A 13198-nucleotide genomic window follows, 5' to 3' on the forward strand; every position below is an offset into this window, starting at 1 on the left:
ACGACAATAGTGTCGACTCTTACTTCTTTATGGTTGCTGGGATGTAACCGAGAAATCTAATAACTGTGACAGTGGGGCCTTTCGGTTTTTCCTTGCATTTCTAGACAGTGAAGCTGCACAGACACTAATGAAAGGTTAAATGAATAGGAATAGTTGACAAGAGGTACAATAAAGAAGGAGCTTGGTAATCCACAGACACTGAGCAGAGATCCTTGGTTCAAGCAGAGAAAGGACAGCACATCGTCGAGTCACAATATTTAAAACAGCTTGCTATACACAGAGGCTTTTGTGTCTGGGTACACGTCTGGCTTTGGACTAAAAAAAAAAAAAAGGGATACTGAAAAGGAATTTCAGCATGGGGCACTTTGGCAAATGTAAGGTCATAATAAGAGAAAAATGTTTTGTGTGGGTTGTTACATCTTTGTACTGAACACAAAAAAAGCTGGGACTATGAACTCATGAACCACAAGTTCCAAGACAATACTGTACATTTTGACAACTATTAAATACTGTATCTAAAGGGCTGGTTTGATGTGATTCCCACTGGTAAGATATACATTCAATGACTCATATAGCTGTTCCACATTCGGCCTTCCTTGTGGAAGAATTCCTGATACTCATCTTAGAGTTTTGCAGTCAATTTCCAGTTTTCAGTGAACATGATTTGTTACAAATATCACTAGAACTCTCAAGCCATCTTCCACTCATTGCAAAACTTCCCAGCAGCCTACAGTAAGGAAACTGAATTTACCATGCTAGCAAAGTTGAAGTACAAGGCAAAGTTTTTGTAATTTCAAGTGACTACAATAGTGAAATGCCCTCAACTAACATTCTTAATTATTAAATTTATTTATTTTAGTTTAGTGCTCTTCTCACTACACCTTAAGGGAAGGTTATATACCTTAGGGAACTGATTTTAAATTATAATAGCAAAACTATATCTAAATTACTAAGAAAAAAAATGTTCCAGAATGTCAAGGGAAACATACAGTAAAACACAAAAAATATTTTGACGTTGTTAGGTACTGATTTTTTTTTCAAAGAAAAAACTTACGACTCTGCTATGGCATGAACCTTAAAAAATGATTATCTGTAAAATCATCCTATGCATATGCATGAGTTGAATATAGGTTCACAATAAACGGTAAAAGCGTACTGAGAACATGTTTTAAAACAAGGCAGCCTCTTTGAACAGCCAAATTAAATTACAGCTGAACTCTTGAGTGTACTGAGGGATCTAATAAGCAACAAATAAAGACTTTTATTGGCTAGCAACATAATGAGAGTTACTGTGTGAAAGATGAAAAAAAGACAAATCTGGGTAGTTTATCTCATTGGATTATACTATTTACTTAAATGGTAAATAAGTTTGTCCAAAGTAATGCTACTAAAAACTAGTATGTAAATATTAAAGAGCAATTATGATCAATGACTCTTTAATGTAAACATATTGCAAATTCCAGTGGAAAGACTGATAAACAAATGTGAAATTAAACAACAAATATTGAATTTAATACCACTTAAGTTCTATTTCTTTAAATTTAACTTACTTACTGATTCGTAATATATCAACGTTATAAATGGTTTACTATTTTATGCTTATAAACGAAGCATTTATTGTAAAGGAATTTTCTCTCTGGAGTACGGCAGTTGTATGTAGAACTCCTTCAAAACCATTATTTACAGAAAGGAGGTTGTCCTTAATGAACTGAAAGAAGGTATTCCCCTCCTCAGTGATTTGGTAGGAAGTTACTTTTAATAGAACTTTGAAGAGTGGCCTCCTTACAGAACTCCCTCAGTTGGCGAAATAGACAGTATTTAGCAAACCAAATCCTATTTAAAGCGTATTTGGTCGCATTTTGCTTGATCTTCAAATCACTTCAAATCACATAAAAGGTAGAGAACCCTAGAATCCTTAGCTGACTACTTAACTATTCTTGTAGAAAGTTCTGGTGCTTTTGTCACAGCTTAAAAAAACAAACAAACAAACAAAAAACCAATAGCACCTCCAAGCCTAAACATTAAGCCAGTATTTATTACCTACTCTTTTTCTACAACATTCTGACTGCCAGAGTGATTTCTGTTAACCTTAAGTATATCTAATAAAATCATAAGGCTCCCTCTAGCTCTTCAGAGAGGAGTTTACTAACCAATGATCCTATGTAATTCCCATCCAACAGAAAAGATTTTAGGAGGCTCCCTCCTCTTCCACAAGAAATGTTTTCAACTGTTTCTTGCAAGGGTGTAGATGGTGTATGAGACCATCTGCAGGGGAATTCACAAAGCACTGCTCCTTATAGCCACATTAATTTAATCTATTAATTGCTTCCAACCTAAGCTTTGTATAGAAAATTCCAGAGTAAAACTTTAACCTGTTTAAACTACATATACATTCCCAACTTAGATTTACCAAGCTAGTTAAAACTAATTTTCATCTCAAAAAACAAATAACAACATATATGAATATCTACAGAAATCCAAACTTGTGATCTGGTCTCAGTTCTAAAAACCTACATTTAAATGCAGAATCTTGACTTAAAAAAAAAAATGTACTGACATCGTATCTCTGGAGTTTACGTAAAAGATGCTGATGGTAACTGCAGAAAACATTTCTACGTACCAAAGTATTTACACACAACACTGGTAATGACTTTCTTAATTGTTTAATCTTTTCTGCGTTTCAGTATTGGATATTTTAGGGTGGCAGTTATTTAGAAGACTATAAATAATACAGACGAAGTACACCATTGATATTTAGCCTATCTTACAATAGTCATAAAAGCCACAGTCAACAGGCAAATCATTTCAAACAAGTGAATATGAAAAGTGCTAAATTGAAAAAAAAAAACGCTAAAACGAACTCCACACACTCACAAAGGTCATCTTTCACATACTTCAGGAATATTTAAAATGGTGCTGAACCTTAACTATAAAATGAAAAATAAAGGGAACCACGAACTTCAAGTCATCACCTATTCTGGTCTCCCTTAATATAAGAAATATTCCCAGGAACAACAAAAAGAATAGCTCCTTCCACCCCCAACCCCCGCCCCTTTTCGAGCCAGTGTCCAATTTCTTCTTTTCTGAACAGCTGTATTATCCAACTTAAGTTGCTCTGCTAATTTCAGTCCCACAAGGACTAACTTGGAAGGCAAAAAAATACAAGAAAAGATCAATTTGCTGGGAAAGATCAAATGAGAAAACTGTGGGGACAGCACCAGGTCAGCGTGTGGAGAACTAAGCAGACCTGTTCTTCATTAACTGTGGCTCTCTGGGGATGTCACACACTACCTGTCCGTGGGCTTTATTGAACCGCCTAACCCGCCTCTCTGTTCCATTCTTCTGGGCCCAAGTGAATCATATCCTGCTGCTGACAAGTTAGCAGGGGACTGCGGCTGCAACATGAAAGTACTTTTCTTTCTTGTCTAAATCAGGCAGATTTTTGAAAAGACGACACAGCATTGACTCGTGACATGGCAAGATGAAACGAGAGGTCTGGGCCGGTCTTGGAGCTGTGCAGATAAAAGTAATCAAATGACACTCCTGGAATGCAAATTGGCATTCTTGACTGCAGCAATTGCACAACCATGAAACATCCCTGACAGCAAGCAAGATTAGGACAAAATGTTATGTAAAGCACTGAACTCAAAAACTCTCACTTGAAAATTCAAACTGTAACACTTACATTTTAATATAGCAATAGTCAGCTCTGCTTTTGTCTGCTTCTTTTTGTAATCACATATCCCTGCCTGACGGATCTCTCACATTTCAGGTAGAAGAGAAAAGAAAATAGGTATTGGGAATGTATAACTGCTATGAATGTTTCCTCTATATTTATTTTTAAAAATCACAGGAGGGTGGTTGGTGCTTGTTCAAAGTTCTACATGCAAACAACACTGAACTTAATATTCTCCAGAGGGAAGGAAAGACAGTTTCAGACTTTTCTCACAAGATACTCAAAGAGAGTTCACGTTCAGGTTCAATATTATTTCCCTCAGGTGAAGCTACTCTTGTACTTTGGTAGAGTGATTAGCAATCTGGATTTCAAATACTCTGCTCTCCGGGAACAGAAAAAGTAGCTGCAACTAAGAACTTCATTAAGGCTGAACACTTTAAATGAAACAGCTACAAATATAGCATAAAACGCAGATACCTTAGAAAGGTTCGCAAGGGATTCTGCGTGTGTGTGTGCGTATGTGTGTGCGTGTGTGTGTGTGGGTCCAAACGGTAAAAAAGGAAGTTCTATTAACTTGTATAAGGTCTCACTATTCTGGAGTGTGTCTTCAAATCAGACACACTAAATATTACTGCCAGGAATAAACTCTTCCAGTTAAAACATGTATGTGTGCGCACAGGGAACATCTGAAAACGCACGATACAAAGCAGCGGATCACAAATGGGTGTAGACACTTTCCAAAATGACGAGTATTGGGGAATAGACGTGTAGACAAACAGCACACAGGCTGGGGTAAAGAAAAATAGTACCTACAACGGGCTTTTACAGTGTTCCCGCGTAAGATGCCACTCGAAGAAAAACTCAAGCACTGAACAGATACATTTAATACTTTGTTTTGACGCCTCCGCTTAAAACACAGGTTCCGACCATTGCAAGTGTCCACGAAGTACATAAAAAATCATAAGGCAGGCCACTTTCTGCCACTTTAATCCTGGGTACACAGGATTATTTTATGGTGTCTTTCGTACATCAGCTTTACAACAGCTTGACTCTAGGGTAAATGGGAACCACTATAAATCGCACGCTGCTTTCAAAACCACTTTAATTTCTGTCAGCGTTACTGTAACCACAGTCTTGGGCGCACGCTACTTTTGTGTGTGTGTGTGTGTGTGTGTGTGTGTGTGCGCGCGCGCCTGCATTTGACAGTCGCATCTCCTACACTCCAGTTGTGACTTTGATCACTGAAACAAGAGATGTCACATTAGGGGGAAGGCAAGAGAGGAAAAAAAAAAAACACGCCAACCCGCTATCTCCCTTTTTTTCTACATATTCCATCTACACGCAGAACACAGTATATCGGGTCCCCCGGGGGGAGGGGGGCAACAATAGCAGCACTGGGTGGAAGCAAACTAAAGGGAAGGGAGTGGTCCAACCCCATTCCTAACAAATCACTTCCCCGAAAGCGGACAGAGCGCTCATCACCACGCGAACTCACTGCACGCCGCCTCGCTGCAGAGAAGCCGCTTCGAGGAGAGGAGCCGTGCTCGAATCTCGCCTTCCCACCTCGTCCACCACTTGCACTGGGAACTTTTCCTAGCCTCACTACACGGGAGATGTCCTCCAGTTTTATTTTCTCCTTTTTTTTTTCTTCTTAATTCTGCCCCCCCCCCTCCCCGGGCCCCAAATGCTACCCTGCAGGCAACGTGTAAGTAAAACAATTGGGCGCCTTGAAAACTGCACCTCAAAAATCTGTCTCTTTCGGGCTTATTTTCCTGCCCCACGTTTCGCACATTCTTCAGAAAGTCTCCAGGAGCACCTTCCTCCGTTTTCTTCATGTACAAAGGGAGGGTTCCCGAACGCGAGGGCGAGGGGAGAGGAAACGCCAAGGTGCCGGGACGCGGCGGCCGCGTCCTCGCGGCGCGGCGCACCAGCGCGCCCAGGCGCCCACGCCCAGCCGCCCGGCCCTCACTCGCGGGCAAGTTTTAAAAGTTACCGTTGTCCAAAACGCTTTCCTCTCCGCCCCGAACTCCCTCCAGCGCTCCATTCATCCCCCGCCTCCCTTCCACCCCGTCCGCCCCAGCCCGTCCCAACTCCCTGGAGCCTCTCGCTCGCCGGCCGCTCACCTTTCCTCGCCCGCCGCGAGAGGGGGCGAACTTCCGAGCCCCTCACTCGCTCCTCACACACATACCCCCCTCCCACCCCGGAGCTCTCCTCGCAAACTTGGGCCAAGTTGAGGGGAAATTTCGGGAGCACGGCGGGGGCCGGGTCGGGCTGGGGTTCTCCCCTCCAGCCCGCCCTCCTCAGCGCCCCCCTCCACCTCACGCCGCCGGACCTGAGGAAAACACGGCCCCCGGGCGGCCCGGGAGCGCGCGGGCGCGGGGCTCGCGTCTGACGAAGTCTAGAATAAAAAGGAAAGGAGGGTGGAAACTTCTTACCATCTCGGCATGCTGGTTGTCAAGTGCAGCCCCCGCCTCTTGGTCTCCTCTTAGCGGCCGCGCCTGGACCAGCCCCTCGGCCGCCTCTCGCTCCTTCTGTCTCGGCCTTTCTTTCCCTCCCCCTCCCGATTTCCTCCGGGCCGCCGCTCTCGCCGCCTCCGCCTCTCCCCGCCCGCCCGCCCGCGCGCGCCCTCGCCGCGGCCCCTCTGCGCTCAGGTGACTGATTTACACACGCGCCCAGGGTCGCCCTCGCTCTCCAAGTCGGAGCCTGCAGAGTTCCCCGGCTCCACGGGACAAAAAAAAAAAAAAAAAAGGAACGGACTGTCCCAGGAGGGGGCTGCTGTGGGGGGCGGGGGAGAGACCGGCGGGCGAGGTGACCTGGGGCGGATTTGCAAGCCCCACAAGTTTCTCCTCTCTGCAAAATTGTCGTGACTACAATGTTGCTTCCCTTTTGCAAAATAGAAGTGGGTTAGTTTTGTTGTTGTTTGTCCTCAGATTCTAAGGGGTTTCGTGAGGGAGGATGTATATTTCGCCTCCCCACCCCCCCCCCGCCCTGTTACTGTTCGCGCGGCTCCTGGTGGGGATGGAAAAACAACTTTGGCGCCCCCCGGGGGGTGCGGGCGTGGAGGTGGAGGTGGCTGCCAGCGCCCAGCTGTCAAAGGCAGAAACCCCGAGGAAAGGGCGCGAACTTTATCCCGACTGCAGCAAACCGCGGCGTCGCTTTCCTTTTCGGGCGCTCGCCGGTCTGTGTCCCCTTTGACCAGTTCCTCCTCCCGCACCGCCGCCGCCGCCCCCTCCTCCTCTCCCCCTTCCCCTTTTTCTCTTCCGCCGCCGCGGCCCCGGCGCCCCCTCGCCCCCGCCAACCCAGGTCCTCCGCGCGCCGCCTGACAGAAGGTGAGGGAAGCGGAGGAAAAACCCAGGGGACACAAACTCGGGACAGAACGTGCTGGGCGAACAGGCAAAAAAGTTGCGCGCAGCCACGGGGGGAAAGTTACTGGTGGCAGCGTGTTTTGTGCCGGCCCAGACGTCGGCTTGCGGCGAGGGCTTCCTTCCCCTTCCCCGGGTCTGGGCCGCGGGCCTCGGGCTGGAGACGGCCCGGGGAGAGGAAGGGGACCGCCGTCTCCGCGGGGCAAGACCGATCACATCTGTGGGGGACACTCAGCCGGCCCGCGTCGTCCTGTCCCCGAGACGCAAAAACGCACACGCCTGCAGCTGAAGGACATTTCTTCAATGCAAGCAAAACACACTCCCCAGCCGGCCGCAAGAAGGGGGGGTGGGGGTGGGGGCGAGTTTAATCACCATCCGCTTTCTAGCGTACGCTTTATGCCAAAAAAACATCTCTGCGTTGTGCAGATTGATCATAGCTGGAGCAAACTTTCTGCTTATCTGACATGGAAGGAAGGCACAGGTTTCGGGCAGATTCTCTGAGCACTCACTAGAAATCGGAATCGTGGAGGACTTTTGGCAGAACAACAGGTTTGAATCATCCCTTCTTCCTTTCTGCCTTGCCCGAAGTAGAGGGGCAGAGAAACTGCTCCATTGCATCCAGAGGTCAGAATTAAATTCCTTTGAAAATATGTAGCCTTGGAAGTACATACTTCTAGGTTCTTTGATGCACAGTCTGGTCTTCAGTTTAATATAAATTTTCACAACAATTAAAAAGAATATTTGGGAGGCATGATGAGAGACCATGGCCCAAGTAGCCACAGCTGTTCTGAAAATGTGATTAGGCTTATTATTCACGTGGATCGCGCTTTTTAACAGTGGGGCCACCGCACCTGCAGTTCTGTGTATTGATTGGGTCCAAATTTCTGACCGTTTTTAGGCCCTTGGAAAGCAGATTTCAACTCATTTCTGTATTTGTGTAATTCTCTGTATCATCTTGTTGTAGAAAGGTCTGTCTGGTAAGGCTTCTACTATATTATTTATAGTAAATACCTTATAGAATTCTAGGCACATGGTTCATCTGGAGGTTTCTAGTGGGAGACAGATTACTTCTCTAGAGCATAAATCAAAGTAAAGACTATCTAATGACTACGCATATATATATATAAATGCATGTTCTCTAAGAAGGCTCATCTTTAAATGATTTGATTAAGGTGTGGAGCATGTTCCCTTATTCTGTAAACATCACTGTAACATCATCCTATAGTTTGTAGAAACTGATTACACAAGGGATAATGACGACCAAATGTGCGTTCTGAGCAACTGAGGATCATCACAAGAATTCTCCAGAAATGAGCCAAGTTCCAATGTGTTTTCCTGTATCATGGAGAGACGAGAAAAGCTAGTTGCTAATTTCAGAGTCATTACCCATACAAATCCATTCACACACTTACCGCTTTGGACAACTGACAGACCAGCAATTGCCAAACAATTGTATTCACACAGTGCATTTTTGGCTGTGCACCTACACTGGCCAACAGCAGAAGTTATTCCACATCAAGTAACCTGTAATTTACATTCCCCTGATTGGTTCCAGATCTGTCTGTTTTTGATGTTAGCATACAAACAATTTATGTGAGGCAAGATGTGTCTATTTGGGATCCAGTGCCTTTCTAGAGAGTCCTCATTATAAAGATGTGTTGGGCCGAAAGAGCAGCCCTTGGAGAAGGTGGAAGAATTTACAGAAGCAAAGATACAGAGAACGCCACAGCATCTCATTTCCTCCAGTGCGTTTGTATGGCAATTGGACTACAACCTAAAACTCTTTTGTGACCTGCAAGACTTGAATGATCCATTCGTGCTGGGCTTTTCAACTGTTTTCTTCTGGTTTTTATTCCTCTTGTGACCACACTAAAGTCACACTGGCTTTCTTTCTGTCCACCTTGCCAAGCTCTTTCCTGCTCTTTGGCCTGCCATTCTCTCCACCTGGAATATTCTCCCATGTTTCCCAATGGTTCCTTCTCATTCATCACATTTCACAGCTCTAACTTCACTTCTTTAGAGTCTAATTAAAGTAGCTCTTTACCCACTTCCTGAAACACCCCTCACACTTTCTCCCATTACTTATTTTCTTTATGTGCCTTAGAAGTACCTGAAATTGTCTTGTTTATGTGCTTATTATTTTTATGCAACTAAAACATGAGCTCTGTGAGTGCAAGAGCTGTATTGACCTTGTTCGCTTACATAGCATTGGTCCATATAACGGTGCCAAGCACAAAATAAGCTCTTAGAAATATTGGCTGAATTAAGGAAGAAATGTCAAAAACCATTTCCCTATGTTGACGATGACCTTAGGGCCAGACAAGTTCGCTCTAGGAATATGAGGGGGAGAAAAGCGTGCCATATCTCTTGTTTTGGAGGTGGAGTAAAAACTGTTGACTTCCTGTACCAGGGGTCTTCAAAGTGTGGTCTGGGGCAACCCTGGGGTCTCCGAGACCCTTTTAGGAGGGCCGTGGGGTCAAAATTATTTTTATTATATACTGAGCAATTATTTGCCTTTCTCATTCACATTGTCACAAATGTACAGCAGAATTTCCCAAAGGCAGCGTGATGTGTGATACTCAACAAATTGAATGCAGAAGCAGAAACAAAAAGTTACCTATCTGGTTATATCAGACATTAAAGAGATTTGCCAAAAAAATGTAGATCAGTGCTACTTTTCTCATTAATTTATTTTTTGTTCTGGAAAACAGTTGTTTTCATTTTAAAACATGGGTATGTATTCGTTTTCTAGTGCTGCTGTAACAAATTACCACAAATTTAGTGGCCTAAAACAACACAAATTTATAATTCTAGAGGTCAGAAGTCTGAAATGGGTTTCATCAAGCTACAATCAAGGTGTCTGCAGGCCTGTTTTCCTTTCTGGAGACCCAAGGGGAGAATCTTTTCCCTTACCTTGTCCAGCTTCTAGAGGCCACCCATATTCCTTGGTTCTTGATAGCCTTACATCTCTAAAGCCTATGATAGCTAGACATGCCTCCTTCTTTCACTTATACCTAGCCTTGTGATTATATTGGGCCCATTTAGATAATCCAGCATAGCCTGCCCGTCTCAAGATCCATCTCAACATCACCTTAGTCATACCTGAACATATTCACAGGTACCTGGGATTAGGATGTGAACCATTATTAGGAACCTTCATTCCACCTACCACAGTATAGTAATAAATGATTGCCCTATTACTATTATTTTCATTAAATACATTAATAACCATTTAAAATTTTTCAGAGTTTAAATTTGTGATGCAATAAATACTAATACCTACTGCATAAACCAAAGCTCTTTGCAGTCCTCAATAATTTTTAAGAGGTCATGAAACCAGGGGCACCTGGTTGATTCCGTCGGTTAAGCGATTGACTCGATTTCTGCTCAAGTCATGATCTCACGGTTCCTCAGTTTATGCCCTGCATCAGGCGCTGCGCTGAGAGCACCAGAGCCTGCTTGGGATTCTTTCTTTCCCTCTCTCCCTGCCCATCCCCCACTCTCTCTGTCTCTCCTCATAAATGAAAAACTTTAAAAAAAAAAAAAGGGTCATGAGACCAAACAGTTGGAGAATCACTGGCCTGCACAATAGCTATTTTCCCCTTTTTCCATGTCTCAAGTTAAACTAGATGGTACTAAACTAATTATGCTTCCCCTGTTTTTTCTGTTGTGATGGGTTTAAGGATGGGCATGTTACTTAGTTCTGGCTAATGAAGGATGAGGGGAAGTCTTTGAGGGCTTGGAGATAAGATGTTTTATTCACTAAAACAAAAAGACTGGAAAGAAATAAATTGTCCCCATTCTGCTTTGAATGTTAGGATGTGAGACCTTGGCACCTGAAACAGCTGCATCTGTCTTGTGACCAGGAGGGAGTGCACACACCAGGGATGACAAGGTAGGAAGGTGGAAATCATGTGAGCTCTTGATGTTGTTTTTGATTTGTTAAATTAACCAACGCCAGGTAGTTTAGGACGTCTTGATACATGTTATAATGAATCCCTTCATCATTTAGGCCACTTTAACATTGCTTTTCTATTACTTTCAGCTTAAAGCTTCCGAAATAAAAATACATGTCTGAGTCATATTTTCATGCAGGAATTCCTTGCTGTCATTTTCTATCAAATTTATATATTTTTTTCCAAATTCTGAAAAAAATATGTCAAGAAATCAGTAAAATGGGGAAAGTATTATAATTTTCCTGTAAGAATTAAAACTCAACCATCATTACAGAGACATAACTAGTTCAAATGAATGTAAAAGCAGGAAATGCTAACATACAAGTTGAAAGTTACTGGTGACCCTTCGAGAAATGGTTACTGTCTAATCAGTAAATTTGTAGTTGTGGCTACGTTAAAAGTACGTGTTCATGGCCCTGTCTGCTGCTAATGACTCATCAGTCTTACAAATTAAGTAAATGTAAGTTTATTTGTATAGTATATTCTATACAGATCTTATGAGTTTTCTTCCAAGAAATAATCATGTTTTAGAAACCAAATAAGTCCTTAAATTTAAATTTTTCAACATGTGATTTTGTGCAGTGCAGTTAATCTTGATAGGAGATTTGGAATGTCACGTTTTTCAAATACTGCCCAATATATTCACAGTGGACTGCAGCTCTTTGTAAATTTATTAACCCCTAAGAAATGCAAAGAGAAGGAAATACAAATATTATTGGAGGTGGGGGATCTGAACTTAAAAAAGAGCAACCCAGTTTCAATGTCAAAACCAAAATTAGGGGGCGCCTGGGTGGCTCAGTTGGTTAAGCGGCTGACTTCGGCTCAGGTCATGATCTCTCGGTCCGTGAGTTCGAGCCCCGCATCAGGCTCTGTGCTGACAGCTCAGAGCCTGGAGCCTGTTTCAGATTCTGTGTCTCCCTCTCTCTGACCCTCCCCTGTTCATGCTCTGTCTCTCCCTGTCTCAAAAATAAATAAAACGTTAAACAATTTAAAAAAAACAAAATTAGGGGAGACAAAATATTTTCACCCTTAAAAAATGAGTTTATGTGGAACTACATATGCTAATGCTCAACTTGAAGATGCTTTCAGACTCACGGTTAACAATTTGACCAATGTGAGCACAAAATGAAAGAAATTTTTCTATGATTGTAAGCTTAATCGTGAAACACAGGTAAAGACTATCAGGTAAGGCAATTAATATATTCTAAGTTTTAAAATTTCATTTTATCAATGGTAATTGTTGTTCTTGCAATTTTTAATGTCTTTTGCTTGGGATTTATGTTGATGTTTTTGTTTTTTTTATTTTTTTTAGTGTTTTCCATTATTAAATGTCCTTATCAGGTAGAACTAATTTTACATGTTATTTAATAGATAACCTTCTTAGAAATATATTCATAATACTAATAAGCCATGCATTTATTATTATTTTTTACAGAAAAATTATAACCATATAACAGAAAAAGGATTCACTATTTATGATTATGGTCACTATTATTATTTAATAATATATATAAGTGAAGTGTTACATAAATGCTGAATAACTTATGATTTGGGGAAATCTCAGGAACTTCCGTTCTTATTCCTGAATCCAAAGATTAGTATCTGTCAGGAATTTAAAAACACAAGATCTATATTTGTCATATATTTTAAAATTGTTCTACCTTAGAGTACCTCTTAAATTTTGCATTATTTTGGGGTACCTGGCTGGCTCAGTCAGTTGAGTGTCCAACTTTGGCTCGGGTCATGATCTCACAGTTCTTGGGTTTGAGCCCTGCTTTGGCTCTGTGCTGACAGAGCCTGCTTCAGTTCTGTGTCTCCCTTTCTCTGCCCCTCCCCTGCTCGTGCACACACACACACACAGACTCTCTCTCTCTCTCTCTCTCTCTCTCTCTCTCTCAAAAATAAGTAAACATTAAAAAAATTTAAATCTACATTATTTTATAGTTATCCATCAATCATTTTGAGGATAAATACCCCACAAGTATTTATCCCAAATTTCATTCTCTTGGACTCTTAGATGCATTTAGTGTTATTGGTCAACTGCTTTCCAGAACTCTCCCCTCTTGTGGTTTCTTTCACATTCTCCTTCATCCTAGCCTCTTCCCACTGCTTCACACACTCACACCTCCTCACTCGTTCCTTTGCGCAAAAGGTCAAACCTCCCAGCCTTTCTCCTGTCTTTATTGTGGTCATCTTTGGTGTCT

The 13198-nt window shown here is 42.5% G+C and overlaps 1 protein-coding gene across 7 annotated transcripts in view; it reads right to left on the reverse strand.

Annotated features, from left to right (window-relative positions):
• Positions 1-6297, reverse strand: part of BNC2 (basonuclin 2) — a 439383-nt gene extending 433086 nt beyond the window's left edge. For 5 of the 7 annotated variants that reach the window (XM_043567349.1, XM_043567348.1, XM_043567346.1 and 2 more), the window contains exon 1: positions 6112-6297. In XM_043567349.1, the coding sequence (XP_043423284.1) occupies positions 6112-6114 (3 nt within the window). In that variant the 5' untranslated portion in view covers positions 6115-6297. The remainder of the gene's footprint in view (positions 1-6111) is intronic. The other 2 variants (XM_043567347.1, XM_043567344.1) reach the window with 2 other exon arrangements.
• Positions 6298-13198: the final 6901 nt, after the last annotated feature.

This window comes from Prionailurus bengalensis, chromosome D4 (genome assembly GCF_016509475.1).
Source record: "Prionailurus bengalensis isolate Pbe53 chromosome D4, Fcat_Pben_1.1_paternal_pri, whole genome shotgun sequence".
Taxonomy (NCBI): domain Eukaryota; kingdom Metazoa; phylum Chordata; class Mammalia; order Carnivora; family Felidae; genus Prionailurus; species Prionailurus bengalensis.